At 54.7% G+C, this 12,305-nt stretch overlaps 1 protein-coding gene across 4 annotated transcripts; it reads right to left on the reverse strand.

Moving 5' to 3' along the window:
* Window positions 1-1,011: 1,011 nt before the first annotated feature.
* On the reverse strand, window positions 1,012-12,101 carry GRM2 (glutamate metabotropic receptor 2). Of its 4 annotated transcripts, none has more exons than XM_025456025.3 (6): window positions 11,969-12,101; window positions 9,677-10,262; window positions 6,485-7,322; window positions 3,750-4,825; window positions 1,786-1,966; window positions 1,012-1,566 (listed from the first exon to the last, which is right to left on the reverse strand). In XM_025456025.3, the coding sequence occupies exons 2-6, from the start codon at window positions 10,124-10,126 to the stop codon at window positions 1,493-1,495; spliced, it is 2,619 nt and encodes an 872-aa protein (XP_025311810.1). In that variant the 5' UTR covers window positions 10,127-10,262; window positions 11,969-12,101; the 3' UTR covers window positions 1,012-1,492. The 4 variants fall into 4 exon arrangements, 3 of the variants coding, with proteins under 3 accessions (XP_025311810.1, XP_048953971.1, XP_048953972.1); XR_004807188.2 differs by lacking the exon at window positions 1,012-1,566 and adding an exon at window positions 2,502-2,656 and having other exon boundaries at window positions 1,829-1,966; XM_049098014.1 differs by lacking the exon at window positions 9,677-10,262 and having other exon boundaries at window positions 6,485-6,619; window positions 11,969-12,083.
* Window positions 12,102-12,305: the final 204 nt, after the last annotated feature.

The following is a 12,305-nucleotide window of genomic DNA, read 5'->3' on the forward strand; positions in this document are numbered from 1 at the left end:
AGGATGCCACACCCCTACACTTCAGGTATCTGCTGGAGAGGAAAAGCCATTCCTACAATTTTTTTTTTCAGTTTTCTGTTTATGTTTTTAAAATTGTTAACCCAAATTTCTACAACCTTGCTGGCCTGTAAATGCAAATGAGTTAACTTCAAAATAGCCAATGTCCTTGGCCTGCCAATCTCCTGAGCTAGGACCTTGTCCCTCTGTGATACTCCCACCAGAAGTTGCCAGGTTCTGCTCCCCTTTGGGCTGTGTGCCCACTGCCACCTCCGCCACAGGAGGGCAGTGGTTGGTTGAGCACTGTGGCTGAGGCTGTGCCACTGCACCCTCTCCTGGTGAGCCCCGGACGGCAAGTGGGGGGGGGCACCCAAGAGTTCTTGGCTCCGCCCCCCTGCTCCTGGGTGAGAGCTCCTCCAAGACTGGAGAAAGGTCCCTTCTCCCACCTCTCACAAAGTCCAACAGCAGATGGCCTCTCCAGCTGCCCAGCCTCTGTTCTTCCTGCTTCATCGCTTCCCTCCTCATGAGCTCTTTCTGGCTTTGTACAAGCTGCATGAACAGGCAATGTCCAGCTCTGTGTCTGCTCTTGGCTCCCTCCACACCAACACTCAGCCTGGCTCTGTGCTAACCAGTAGCTCCTCCAAGGGGCAGGTTGGCCAGCTGTGGAAAAGCCCACAGCTACCTGTCACAGTCAGTGGCCCTTCCTGCCCCATTGCCCACACCATCCACATCTTCCCCTGGACTGTCACATGAGCCTGTGTCCATTGAAGCCTCCTGCCCTCATCCCACTAGTTCCTTGGCTGCTCTGCAGTGGCTCCTTCTCAGAGAGGATGGCTTTTTCATTTTCTATCTCTCCATAAAGCAGGGCTGGGTCTGTCTTGCTGGCCACCAGGTTCTAGCATCTGGCACAGAGCAGGCACAGAGCAGAGTCAACAAATACTATTGAAAGGAAGATTAGGAGGCTCTGAAGGGCATGAGGAGTTTCCCTGGGTCAAAGGCAATGAGTGATTTTTTTTTTTAAATAAAGACACTTTATTTACAGATAATACAAAATAAACCACAGGACAAACTACTATGCAAGGAAGGGATGGCCCCCACAAAACCCCCCTCCCCATCCCAGAAGAACTTATGTAAAAAATTAAAAAGGCCCTAGAAGGAAGGAGAGGTGGGGCTGGAAGCACCTTTGCTGATTGGGGATTGGGGCCCACAGTCCTCAGCCATCCTGTTCCAGGGCAGAGTAGACCCTGGCTTGCTTCCTTCGGAGTCCTGGGCCTAGCAAGGAGGGGACACGCTGCAAGGACAGTTGGTGGCTGTTGCAGAGGCTGCTGGGCCAAGGACCCTGACTTCTGACTCTGAAGGGTTGGAGTAAGTGGGTTTTGGGGATGGGCATGGGAGTGGCATTATTGCAGTGCTCCAGCTGACTTCTTCCTGGCCCTGTATGCGGGTCTGCACCAGGTTCCAGGGAGCAGCTGTGTCAGGGAGGAAAGCAGGGTCCTCAAAGTGACGATGTTGTTGAATCTACCACCTCACGGCCGTTGCAAACGGTGGGGACAAACTGGGAGCCAGATCCTAGGAAAGGAAGCCAGAGATTGGGGCCAACTCTGAGGTCCTTCACAGAGAGGGGGCAGCAGAGGAGGCAGGCTCCTTCCCCCTTCATTCCTCCCTCTCCTGTCCAGCCTCATCTGAGGGGCCCTCCACCTCCAGTCAAGGAATCCCAGCAACCCAAGGAGTATCCCCCATGCTGAGGAGCTGAGGCAGAGAGAAGACTGCTTAGGATGAGTTGCTGACCTTGGCCGAGGCTGGAGCTGGCCCTGGTGGCGGCGCTGCTGAAGCGGCTGGTGGGCGCACGGTGGCTGACCACATTCTTCTGTGGCTGGAAAAGGATGATGTGCAACTTGGGTGCAAAGAGACAGCCGAGCACCACAGAGCCACTGAGGCTGACTGATACGCACATGGTGGTGGTCTGTACCTGGGATGGGTGAAGTCAAGGATGAGTCTGGCCCCAGCATCCCTGCCCAGGCTATGGGGGTAGGGAGTAGGGAAATGGTAAGCATCCAATACCGGGCCTTGGTCCATTTGCTAAGCCCCAAAGGATTTCTAGGAAGGTGGGCACAGTCCCAGCATCAGCCTGTGGACCACCTTCCCAGGGAGATCAAAATTCCAGCTGAGGGCGTGAACATGCAGGGGTGCAGGGGTGTATGTGTGCATTGGAGTACACGTGCTGGTGTGTGTATGAGTGTGTATCTGCATGCATATGTGTGCAGGTATGTGTGTGTGCATGAGTGTGTGCCTATGTGCACGTGTGCATGTGTGAGTACTATGTGTGTCCAGGTTAGTCCTTAATCACCTATGATTGGCATGCAAATGCAAATCATATGCAAATGCAGGCTGAGTCAGAGCAGATTCCCTCCCCAGCCCTGGCCTCCACCAACCAGGCAGGTGGCCCAGCAGGTGCAACAGCAGCCAAGCCCAGCCGCCCTGGCCCCCAGCACTGCCCACCATACCTCTGTCCTGGGGGAAAGGGCCTTTCCAGGGGCTCTTGTCTCGATTTTCCTGCTCCTTTAATTGTTAAGATTGTCAGTTCAGACCCTGCTCTACACTCCCAAGCTGAGTGACCTTAGGCAAGGGATTGAACCTCCCTGAGTCTCCGTTTCTTCGTCTGTAAAATGGGGAGAGCCACGGAGTTTACTCCAGAGTCGTGAGGACTCACCAAGATGATCCTTTTATTGTTCAGAGCTCAGCTCATTGTCACCTCCTCAAAGAAGCCTTCCCTGACCACCCCATCAGAAGCAGCCATTGTCCCCTTGAAGCTAAGGAGACCTACTGAGACACTCAGTGCCAGCTGGAACTTTGCTTGGAAGCCACCAACTGGGGTGCCATTTCCACCTGCTTTATCCTTCCTCAACCCTGTATCTCAGATCTCAAGTTGCTCTGTGCTTCACCTTCTCTGCCTTCCCTGCTTTCTTCTCTCAACCCCAGAGCTGCACACTGCACAGTTCTGAGAGGCATCAGAATTGTGCCCTTTGGGGCCATATGGCCTGATAGCCTTGCCATTCCCATTCCTGCTTTCCACTCTCACCTCCGCCTACCTTCCACCATCTGTGCCTCCTCTCCTTGAGGGAGGTCAGTGCACACCTTCTGCTCCAGTCAGCCTCTGTATTGACTACCCTCCCCTATCTTCTCCACCCAACTTATCCAAATCTGCCTGTCTTGCAGAATGCAGTTCAAGGACTCCTCTTCCAAGAAGCCCTCCATGATTCCCTCTAAACAGACACACATCATACCACACCACACCACACCTCCCTCTTCTGTGCTCTTTCTAGGACCTTTGGTCAACCTAACCAAATCAGCAACATTTCCTGACTCAATTCTTTAGTTGATCCCCTGATCACCCACCCACTAAACCAGGTGTCCCCTTCTGCAGCTAACCCCTCAGTGGAGCAGGGCAGTTCATTTGGACATATTTCAGCTCATGCATCTCCTCAAGCTTAGAGCATGACATCCAAGTCCTAAAATCTCAGCTGTAACTCCTCCACCTCCTTGGTCATTGCCTTAGGCCCCACTCAACCCTCCTGCCCACCCCCCCCACTGGGGTCCAGTCCCACCTGGGTCACCACAAGCTGTGTGCCCATGGGTGAGCATTCAGCCTATTGGAACCTCTGAGTTATCAGAAGAGTAAACAAGATACTGGGAAACAGAAGGTCCAGTGTCCACTCCCACCCCCAGCTGCCACTCTGCAGCAGGTAGCTCACCCGGTAGTCACTGGAGGTGACATAGAAGATGGGCAGGAAGGCCAGCCAGATGATGCAAGTGGTGTACATGGTAAAGCCTATGAATTTGGCCTCATTGAAGTTCTCAGGGCACTTGCGGGTCTTGAAGGCATAGAGTGTGCAGAGTGCGATGAGGAGCACGTTGTAGGCCAGTGAACCCAGCATGCTTGCATCTCGATGGTTGCAGCGCAATGTTACCACCTCCCGCCGCTCTGGGGCTGTCTCCTTGCCCGTGCCTGGTGCTTCCACCACCAGCCAGGCAGCTACAATGAGCAGCTGGCCCGAGATAAGTGCCAGGCAGATGGCCACCTGCGAGGCAGGACTGATGAAGCGTGGTCGCTGGGCTCCCTCCCGGGCCCCACCAAAGATGCGTGCAATGCGGTTGGTCTTGGTGAGCAGAGCTGAGTAGCAGACAGAGAAGGCGGTGCCCAGACCAAGGCGCCGTAAGGTACACACCACCGTGGATGGCTTGGCAATGAAGATGAAGGTCATGCAGTAGCAGAGGAAGACACCGCCCAACAGGATGTAGCAGAGCTCCCGTCCAGAGGCCTTGACCACTGGTGTGGCATTGTGCCGCACAAAGACACCCAGCACAAAGAGGGTCGCCAGGGCACCTAGACAGGCGATGGTGACAGGTCCCACAGCCCAGGCATCACCCCAGCGGATGTACTCCTGGGGCAGCTCAAAGCAGCCGGTCAGGCTGGCATTGGGCCAGTAACCCAGGCCACAGTCAGCACAAGTGAATTCGTCCAGCCGGTACTCGTAGGGCTGGCAGGGGATGCAGAGCCAGCAGCAGACCTCCCCTGGCTGCACGCTCTTCACTTCATTCTGGAGACAGGGCTCACTGCAGCGAGAGGCGGGCAGGGAGCTGGCCGAGGGCGAGGCCCATGGGATGAGGCTGGTATCCAGGGTTAGGCCTTCTGCCCAGTAGCCTACCTTCTGGTAGCGATAGCGCCCACTCCCTGCCCGCAAATAGGTGAAGATGTTGTAGCGACCAATGCCATCACCAAAGCGGTCAAAGCGGACCTCACTGTGCGTGTCAGCCGGGCGGAAGGGGGCTGGAGTTGGGGAGGGAAGAGAGGGTTGGATTGGTGGGTAATCTTGATGTGACCTCCACCCTCACCCTACATGGAACCCAAACCACAGAGCTGAGGCCACTCCTTGCTCTTCCAAGCCTCACCCCAACACTAAAGTTAGCCTTCCTCCCCGCCATTTTTCTAAGTGAGAGGCTACAACAAATCTCAACTCTAAACTCCGAATAGAACCTGAACCTCAAAGCCTAGGCACCTCCACAGACCAACTGCCCTCACCAATCCCCAACCATGACTCTCCAAAACCTAGCCTTATACCTACTCTCCCATATCTTCCAACCTAGATCCCAACCTTATCATAAGACACACCACAGCCCTCTCCCCAGACTTAACATGGACTTCCTCCCAGCTAAATTCAGCCTCATGTCCAGTCCTGGTCCCACTTAATCCACTTAATGACAATCCAGACCCTCCAGTCCTACTACTAACCCCAATGCTAGCCAAACCCCAACCTCAGTGGTCATCTATAACCACTGATGGTCACCAGGATGTACTCATCAGGCAGCTCACAAGACACTTCAACTCCTCATCTCCCCTGGCCTGGGAACCTCACATCTCCCAGCCAGGCTCAGGAGGAAGCAGGATCCCTGTCATCCCAGGTGCCACTGAGAAGTTGGAGTTCATGCTAGCATATGATGTGCTTAAGGCCCCACCATGAATGGTGCAGCCTGGAGTCCCTTGAAGGTCCCCCACAGCCTGAGGCATCAATTGTTCTTAAAACCAGGAAGTTTATTAAAATAAATTTGGGTATGAGGGCGCCACTTAACTGGCTCAGTCAGTTAAGTGTCTGACTCTTGATTTGGGCTCAGGTCATGATCTCAGGTGGTGAGACCCAGTCCCACATCAGGCTCTGAGCTCAGCAGGAAGACTGCTTCTCTCCCTCTCCCTTTTCCCCCTGCTCCCACTCATGCGAGTTTGCTCTCTCTAAAATAAATAAATCTTTTTTTAAAAAGGCCTATGGGGCACCTAGATGGCTCATTCAGTTGAGCGTCTGCCTTCAGCTCAGGGCTTAGGTTGTGATCCCAGGGTCCTGGAATCAGACCCTCCTGTCTGGCTCCCTGCTCGGGAGGGAGTTTTCTTCTCCCTCTGCCCTTCCCCCCACTTGTGCTCTCTCTCTCTCTCTCTCTCAAATAAACAAAATCTTAAAAATAAATAGATAAATAAATACCTATAAAAATAGATTTTGGTATGAAGAGACTGGCCACCTTGAATGAAAAAAAAATCAAGTCTAGGAATAAATTTTCTCAGAAAACGGAGTATTTCTTGCTCACTTTTAACCCATCCTTACTCTGACTCTCACTAATGTTTTCCTGCCTGAGAATGGGCTTGAGTACCGCCAGTTCCCACTCCCTGCAGGATAAAGAGTCAGGAGGGAGAGAATTCAAGGCCCAAACAAGAAACTAGAGACCCTCCAAGTGCAGTACCATGCCAGAAAGTGGAACCTCAGTCCTGGCTCCAGTTGGAGAGCCCTGGCTAGCCATCCTTGTCCTGGCTCTGCCAGCACCCTGGGTGACTCCCTTGCTTGCTGTAGGCCATGTTCCCTTAGCCAGGTAATGGAACCTGAGGACCCACTCCCTCCTATCCTCCAAAGGCCAACAGCTGGTGGCTACTGGCTAGCCTCATTACCATCAAATTTGACGTTGAGTACGAAGTCCTTGTAGAGCCGGCGTCCGTTGACAGGCCGCATTGCATCACAGAGTTGGGTGGTGTTGGGGCAGAGGGCTCGGTGCATGTTGTGCAGCGCATGGGCCATGGCATACACTGCATTAACGACAAACATGATCTTGGACTCTTGCTCAAAAGGCACGGCCTGTAGTGAGTGGGCTGCGCAATCTCGCCGCCGGAAGCTACAGTGGAACCTCTGCTCCCAGAACTCACGGAACCAGGGGTTCCGGCTGTTGTTCCAGGGGTCCAGGCTCCGGAAGTAGGAGGCAAAGTCACTGATGGGATAGGAGGCCAGCTCAATAGTGATGGCACCCTCAGCAGCCCTCTCACTGCCTGCCACCACACTCTCCAGGGCCCCCCAGCCATCGCTGGCCACCCAGGTGAAGCTGGCATTGAGGCGCTGGGTAGCCGCGAGGAGCTCGCGGGCATCCTCAGAACGGGTGAACAGGACAGCCACACGGGCACTGGGCTTCTGCAGCAGGGCTCGCACCACACCCTCAAAAGCTGCGCGGCTCATGGCACGGCCCACTTTCTCCGAGGTGGCCACACAGATGTTGCGGGCACGGGCCTCTAGCTCAAAGGCTTCGATGCCTGTCTCGCCATAGTCACCCTCAGATGCCACAGTGGACACATAGGTCCAGTTGAAGAAGCGGAGAATCTCAGCCATGGCTTTGGCTTGGAAGAAGTCGGGGGGCACTGTGCGGGCAAAGTAGTCATAGCGGGACTTGTCACTCAGCTTGGCGCTGGTGGAGGCATAGCTAATCTGTGGGATCTGAAATAGCCGCAGGAGGTTGGCCACCTGGGAGAGGGGTAGAGCAGGCAAAGATCAGAGATCAGGTCAAACTCAAAAGACAGATGTGTTCTTCACAGCTACTCAACCTTGGGATCAAATGTCTGTGTGGTCAGCCTTGAGGTCTCCCTCACCCCAAAGACCTATATCCTGTCTTGATGTGTCTTCCCTCTAAGGGCACGGAGTTTTCCTTCCCAAAGGCTGGGAGAGAGAAGACCTAGGGCTGAGGCACCAGGCTCCTGAACCACACTAGAACCCTGCTTTCATCTCCCTTCAGATGCATAGCAGTAGCAAAAGTAGGGAGGCAAGGGAAGGCCCAAATCCTGAAAGGGGAAGAGGTTGGCACTTGGCTGCACAGGGCAGCAGAGGGCACTAGCTGGCATTTGGGCTGCTCAGGGTTCTTAGGTTTTCTATGTATTTGGAGCAGATATCCCTTTGCCAGAGTCTATCCCGATGGAATGATAGAGAAAGAAGAAAAAAGCTTCCCCAGGAAAGAAGACCAGATCTGAAAGCCTATGGCCTTGAGAACCCAAGAATTGGTCTCTACTGGATGGCTGAGCTTGAAATAAACAAGGCTTCCTGCTTACCACTGACTGCCTGGGACCAGCCCCCAAGAGTGGGGTCCAGACAAGGACCTGGTGAGATGGGTAGGTAAGAGCAGGACAAAATCCAGTTCCCACAGGAGGGAGTTAGGTCTGTCTTTGCACGCAGGCTCTTACTGTGAATCTCAATGCCTCTCTTGTACTTTCTGCATGTGTCCCTGGGCAAGTTAGCAAAACTCTCTGAGCCTCAGTTTCTCATTCCTGCCTGACAAGGCTGCTGAGCAGATAAAAATGAGAATGTATGTGAGGCCACAGTGACTGGCATATGGAAGACGAGAGGGATTTGGGCAGGAATGGGGAAGAATGATTAACAGGCAGGTGTAACCTAAGGATGAAGGGCTGGGTCTTGTTTTGACTCAGACAAGGAAAAAGTAGACCGATGTTAAAGTGTGGGTCCTGCTATAGGAGGCAGCAGCTTGGGGTGGGAGGAAGGTGACTGGGTCCTGGAGATGAATGCATGGAGCCCTGAAGAGAATTATGGAGAGGGTGGATGCTAGGAAGGCACCTCAGAGGCCCCTGAAGACATCAGCCAGTGGGAGGTGGCACATGTAGGTGGCTGCTACCGGCCACCTCCAGTAGGTGGGACTAGCAGAACCGGTAATTCACTCCCTGCAGTAGGGGGATGAGCAGGCCTCCCTGATCCTAGGCCAGAAGCTGCCTCCATAGTGCAGACTCCTGCTTCATTTCTCCTGAATAAGAATTCCACGTCAGGGGTCCTGGCCTGCCTCTAATTCCAGTGCTCTCAGCCAGACTCCTAAAAGAAGCTTAAGCCCCAGCCAAGGCCCTCCTTGCAAATCCCGACCCTGATCCCAGTTCTGACCTCATCTGGCAGCCTGTTCTGGGGACCAGGCAGGCAAGGGTCCAGGTAAGAGGTGGGACCCAGTCTGGGAGGGGGAAGATCCCACTTGGGCTAAAGCAGCGAGGTGTGCTCAGGGATATCAGCTGGGCCAGTACAATCTGCTTACCTCTTGTGAGAAAGCAGGAGGATGGAGGACCTTGTTTCCACCCCTTCAAATCCTGTCTGTACCCCTTGAAGACCCTAGGGGACTCTCCCCCTGCTAGACACATTCTGCTTTTCCTTCTCCAGGGTCTCCACCCCTGTTTCTCTTCTCTGGGGTTCTCCTGGCTTCTGTCTTCCACCCCTTTCAAGCCCATGGAGAGATAATCTGACAGAGCTGGAGGCCCTTAGCTGAGGGCCCTGGGGGATTGTTTTCACGTGCCCAGCACCTGCCTCTCTTCAAGCCTCAGTTTCTCCATCTATAAAATGGGGTATTAATAACAGCAGCTAATATTGATTACGCCTGATACATGTTTTGCATGTATTATCTCATTAGATTTCCAACACAACTCTAAGAGTGGCAAATGTTAGTATTGTCCTATTATTCTATAAGGAGGAAACAGAGGCATAGAAGAGAGAAATAGTGCCCAGAGTCACATAGTACTGGGAGAGCCAGGGTTCAAACCTGGAGTTCTGACTCAAGAGGCCTGGCTACTAAGCTTCTCATGGCTGTTTAACCTCAGGGGTGTGTGTGTGTGTGTGTTTGTGTGATGGAAGCGGGATCTTTTCCTTACACAATCTCTAAAAATCAACCCCCACTATATGACAGAGGCATTTTCTTAGTATCACACAAAAAGCTACTTATAGGAAGCTCCTAGTCCCTTTTCCAATGTGTGGCATCACGGAGCCCCTGTTCAGAGGGAATTCTGGGCTCCCACCTCCAGACTCCCTACCCAGCCCCCAGTTGGATAGCCCCTACATACCTGGATGGAGACATCGCTGTAGGAGCCGCCAATGACACCAGTGATGGCAGTGGGAGCATCACCGTGGGTGGCATACGAGCCATCGGGGCAGATGTGGCGTGAGCCATCGGCACCACGGCTAAGCGAGGCACGCACGAAGTCGAGTGCCTGCTCCAGGGCATGTGTGTCCTTGGAGCAGCTGTCGAGAATATGCGCGCCCAGGCGCACGCCTGGCAGCAGGTGTGGGTCACGGTTGATGCGGTCCAGTGCAAAAAGCATGGCCTCCAGGCGCTGGATGCCACGATGCTCATTGACAGGCCCACACTCCTCTGCTGGGCCACCCTTCTGGTGTACTGGAAACAGCCCACCCAGGACCAGGTCCCCCTCCAGGGTCAGCACCTTCTTGGCAGGGCCCTCAGCCACAGCACCCCATAGCAGCAGCAGTGCCAGGAGCCCAAGCAGTGATCCCATAGTCCCAAAGGGGATGGATGGGTCCAGCAGACCTGGGCCTCCGGGGGATGAGGATAGAAGCAGCAAAGGCAAAGAAAGGAGGAAGCAGGAACCAGGAAAGGACAGGCAGGAAGAGAATTTAGAAGGGACCCAGCTCCTGCAGAGAAAGAGACAGACAGACAAACAGGGAGAAGTGGAACCCAAGAGTGGCCAACCCTTCTAACTCTGCCTTCCCCAATTCCCTTCCCTAGGGACTTTTCTAGGGAGTCAGGGAGAGACAATATCACAAACTAGGCTGAAAAGCTCCTGGGACACCCTTTGGCCTGTTTCTCAACCTTGCCCTGATCTGGGTCTGTAGATGGGCTCCATGCCCATTCCATACTCAGCAGAGAAGGAGGGAGGCAGAGAGTAGAGGCCCAGACAAGTCAGAAGACCTGAGCCAACACTAATCCTGTTGTGAATCAAAGAGTGTCCAAGACCTTGTACAAAGCTTCTAGGACCCCAAAGTCAATACTGCAGCAGTGGCCAGGTTAGAGTATAAACTTGGGGCTCTAGTCCCTATGCTGAGACTTGTGTTTCCAGAGATGGGCCATTGTGGCTGAAACCCACCAGGAAAGAGGGAAGGAAAAAGGTTTCCAAAGGGTAGTTTCCAACTCCTACAGAGACTGGAGCCCAGGTGAGCACCCAAGGGTCCTAGCCCCTAGTTCTTAAAAATCCATCCCCAGAGCCCCCTGACTGAGGAAGTAATAGAATCTCTAGGCCCTGGGAGTTTGACAGCAAGGTGGAGAGGCTGGCCCCAGGGAGGGTCACTGAAGTGGCCTTAAGTGGTCTTAAGTCAACAGGGAAAGTAGATGTGAGCATATGTGTGTCCAGAGTCAGGGGCAATTCATCTGGTCAGAATCTCAAAACACTGCTCAAGATGAGACTTTTGGACACCTTAGCTCTGCATTAGAATGCTGTTCGAGACTTTATGCCTCTGTTTTTTCTTCAGCTCAGATCCAAGTAGAGACAGTCATCATCTCTCATCTCCCTATCGTCATCCTCTCCCCATCCTGTCCACCTTGTCCCTGGCCCTCAGAGACCCCTCCTTCCCTCTTCCACTCTGCAGTTCATTGTTTGTACCCCAGCTACCCTCCTGGATGCCCACCCCACACAGGCTCTCACAATCACGCAGGCTTGGGAAGGCTGGGAGAGGGAAACTGAGGCTGAAGAAGGCCAGCCACTAGTTCAAGGACCCCAGGTCCTGACCACAGAAACTGGTATTCTTCACTTTGTCCCTCAGCTCCCCAGGGTTAATCTCTCCCTGGTGCCAGGGCAGGGAGACTGGGATCCTGTGGGTACCCAGAAAGAAGCAGTTCAACCAGGCAACCAGGAGAGAGAGAGGCAAGCATGAAGACCAGGACAGATAGGGAAGGGACCCAGATGGGGGCTGAGGCCCAAACTAGTCAAGACCACAAGCCTCTCACAGGGGCAGCCAGGACCAAAATCCAGACAGGGACAATACCCTGGAGGGAGACAGAACCCCAGAGGTAGACAGCCAGGGGGCCTGTGCCACGAAATCCGGGCAGGGAGTGATTGAGCCCGAGAGGCTAACACAAAGACAGAGGCACAGACAGACAGACCAGAGGATAGAAGGAGAGGAGGAATGAAGGAGCGTGATGCAGGGCGTGCGTTCTCTGGGGAAGAAAGGCGGGATGCCTGGGGCTGTCTTCCCGCTTCCTGGAGCTCCTGGCAAGCACTGTCTGGGCGCCCTGGCCCGTCCCGGCCCGGGCGCCCCAGAACTCGAGGGCCCACGGGTCTCCAGGACATGGGGTCAGGATCGATAAGGTTGGCGGTGGCCGCGGCACCACGGGCTTACCCTACCTGGCGCGCCCGACTCCGGCGCGGAGAGAAACGGAGAGGAGCCGGGGGCGCAGGGTTCCAGCTCTCGCTCAGTGGCTTGCTCCCTCGCTCAGCAGCTCTGCGCTCTCCGCCCGCCAGCTCGCCCGGCCGCTTTCAATCGCGGCCCGCCCCGCCCCTGGCCCCGGCCCGCCCCCAGCCCCTCCTCCGTTCCTCCCCACTCCGGATCTCCCGCTCCCAACCCGGCCTCCGCCTCCCTCCAGACTCCAGCACAGCTCCTTGCCCGGCGCCTCCGGCTTCTGTTCTTCGCGGGGCTTCTGTCCCGGAGCTGTCCACCGCGTGGTGCTGAATCCTCGGGCGC

Source organism: Canis lupus, chromosome 20, assembly GCF_003254725.2.
Source record: "Canis lupus dingo isolate Sandy chromosome 20, ASM325472v2, whole genome shotgun sequence".
Classification (NCBI taxonomy): Eukaryota; Metazoa; Chordata; class Mammalia; order Carnivora; family Canidae; genus Canis; species Canis lupus.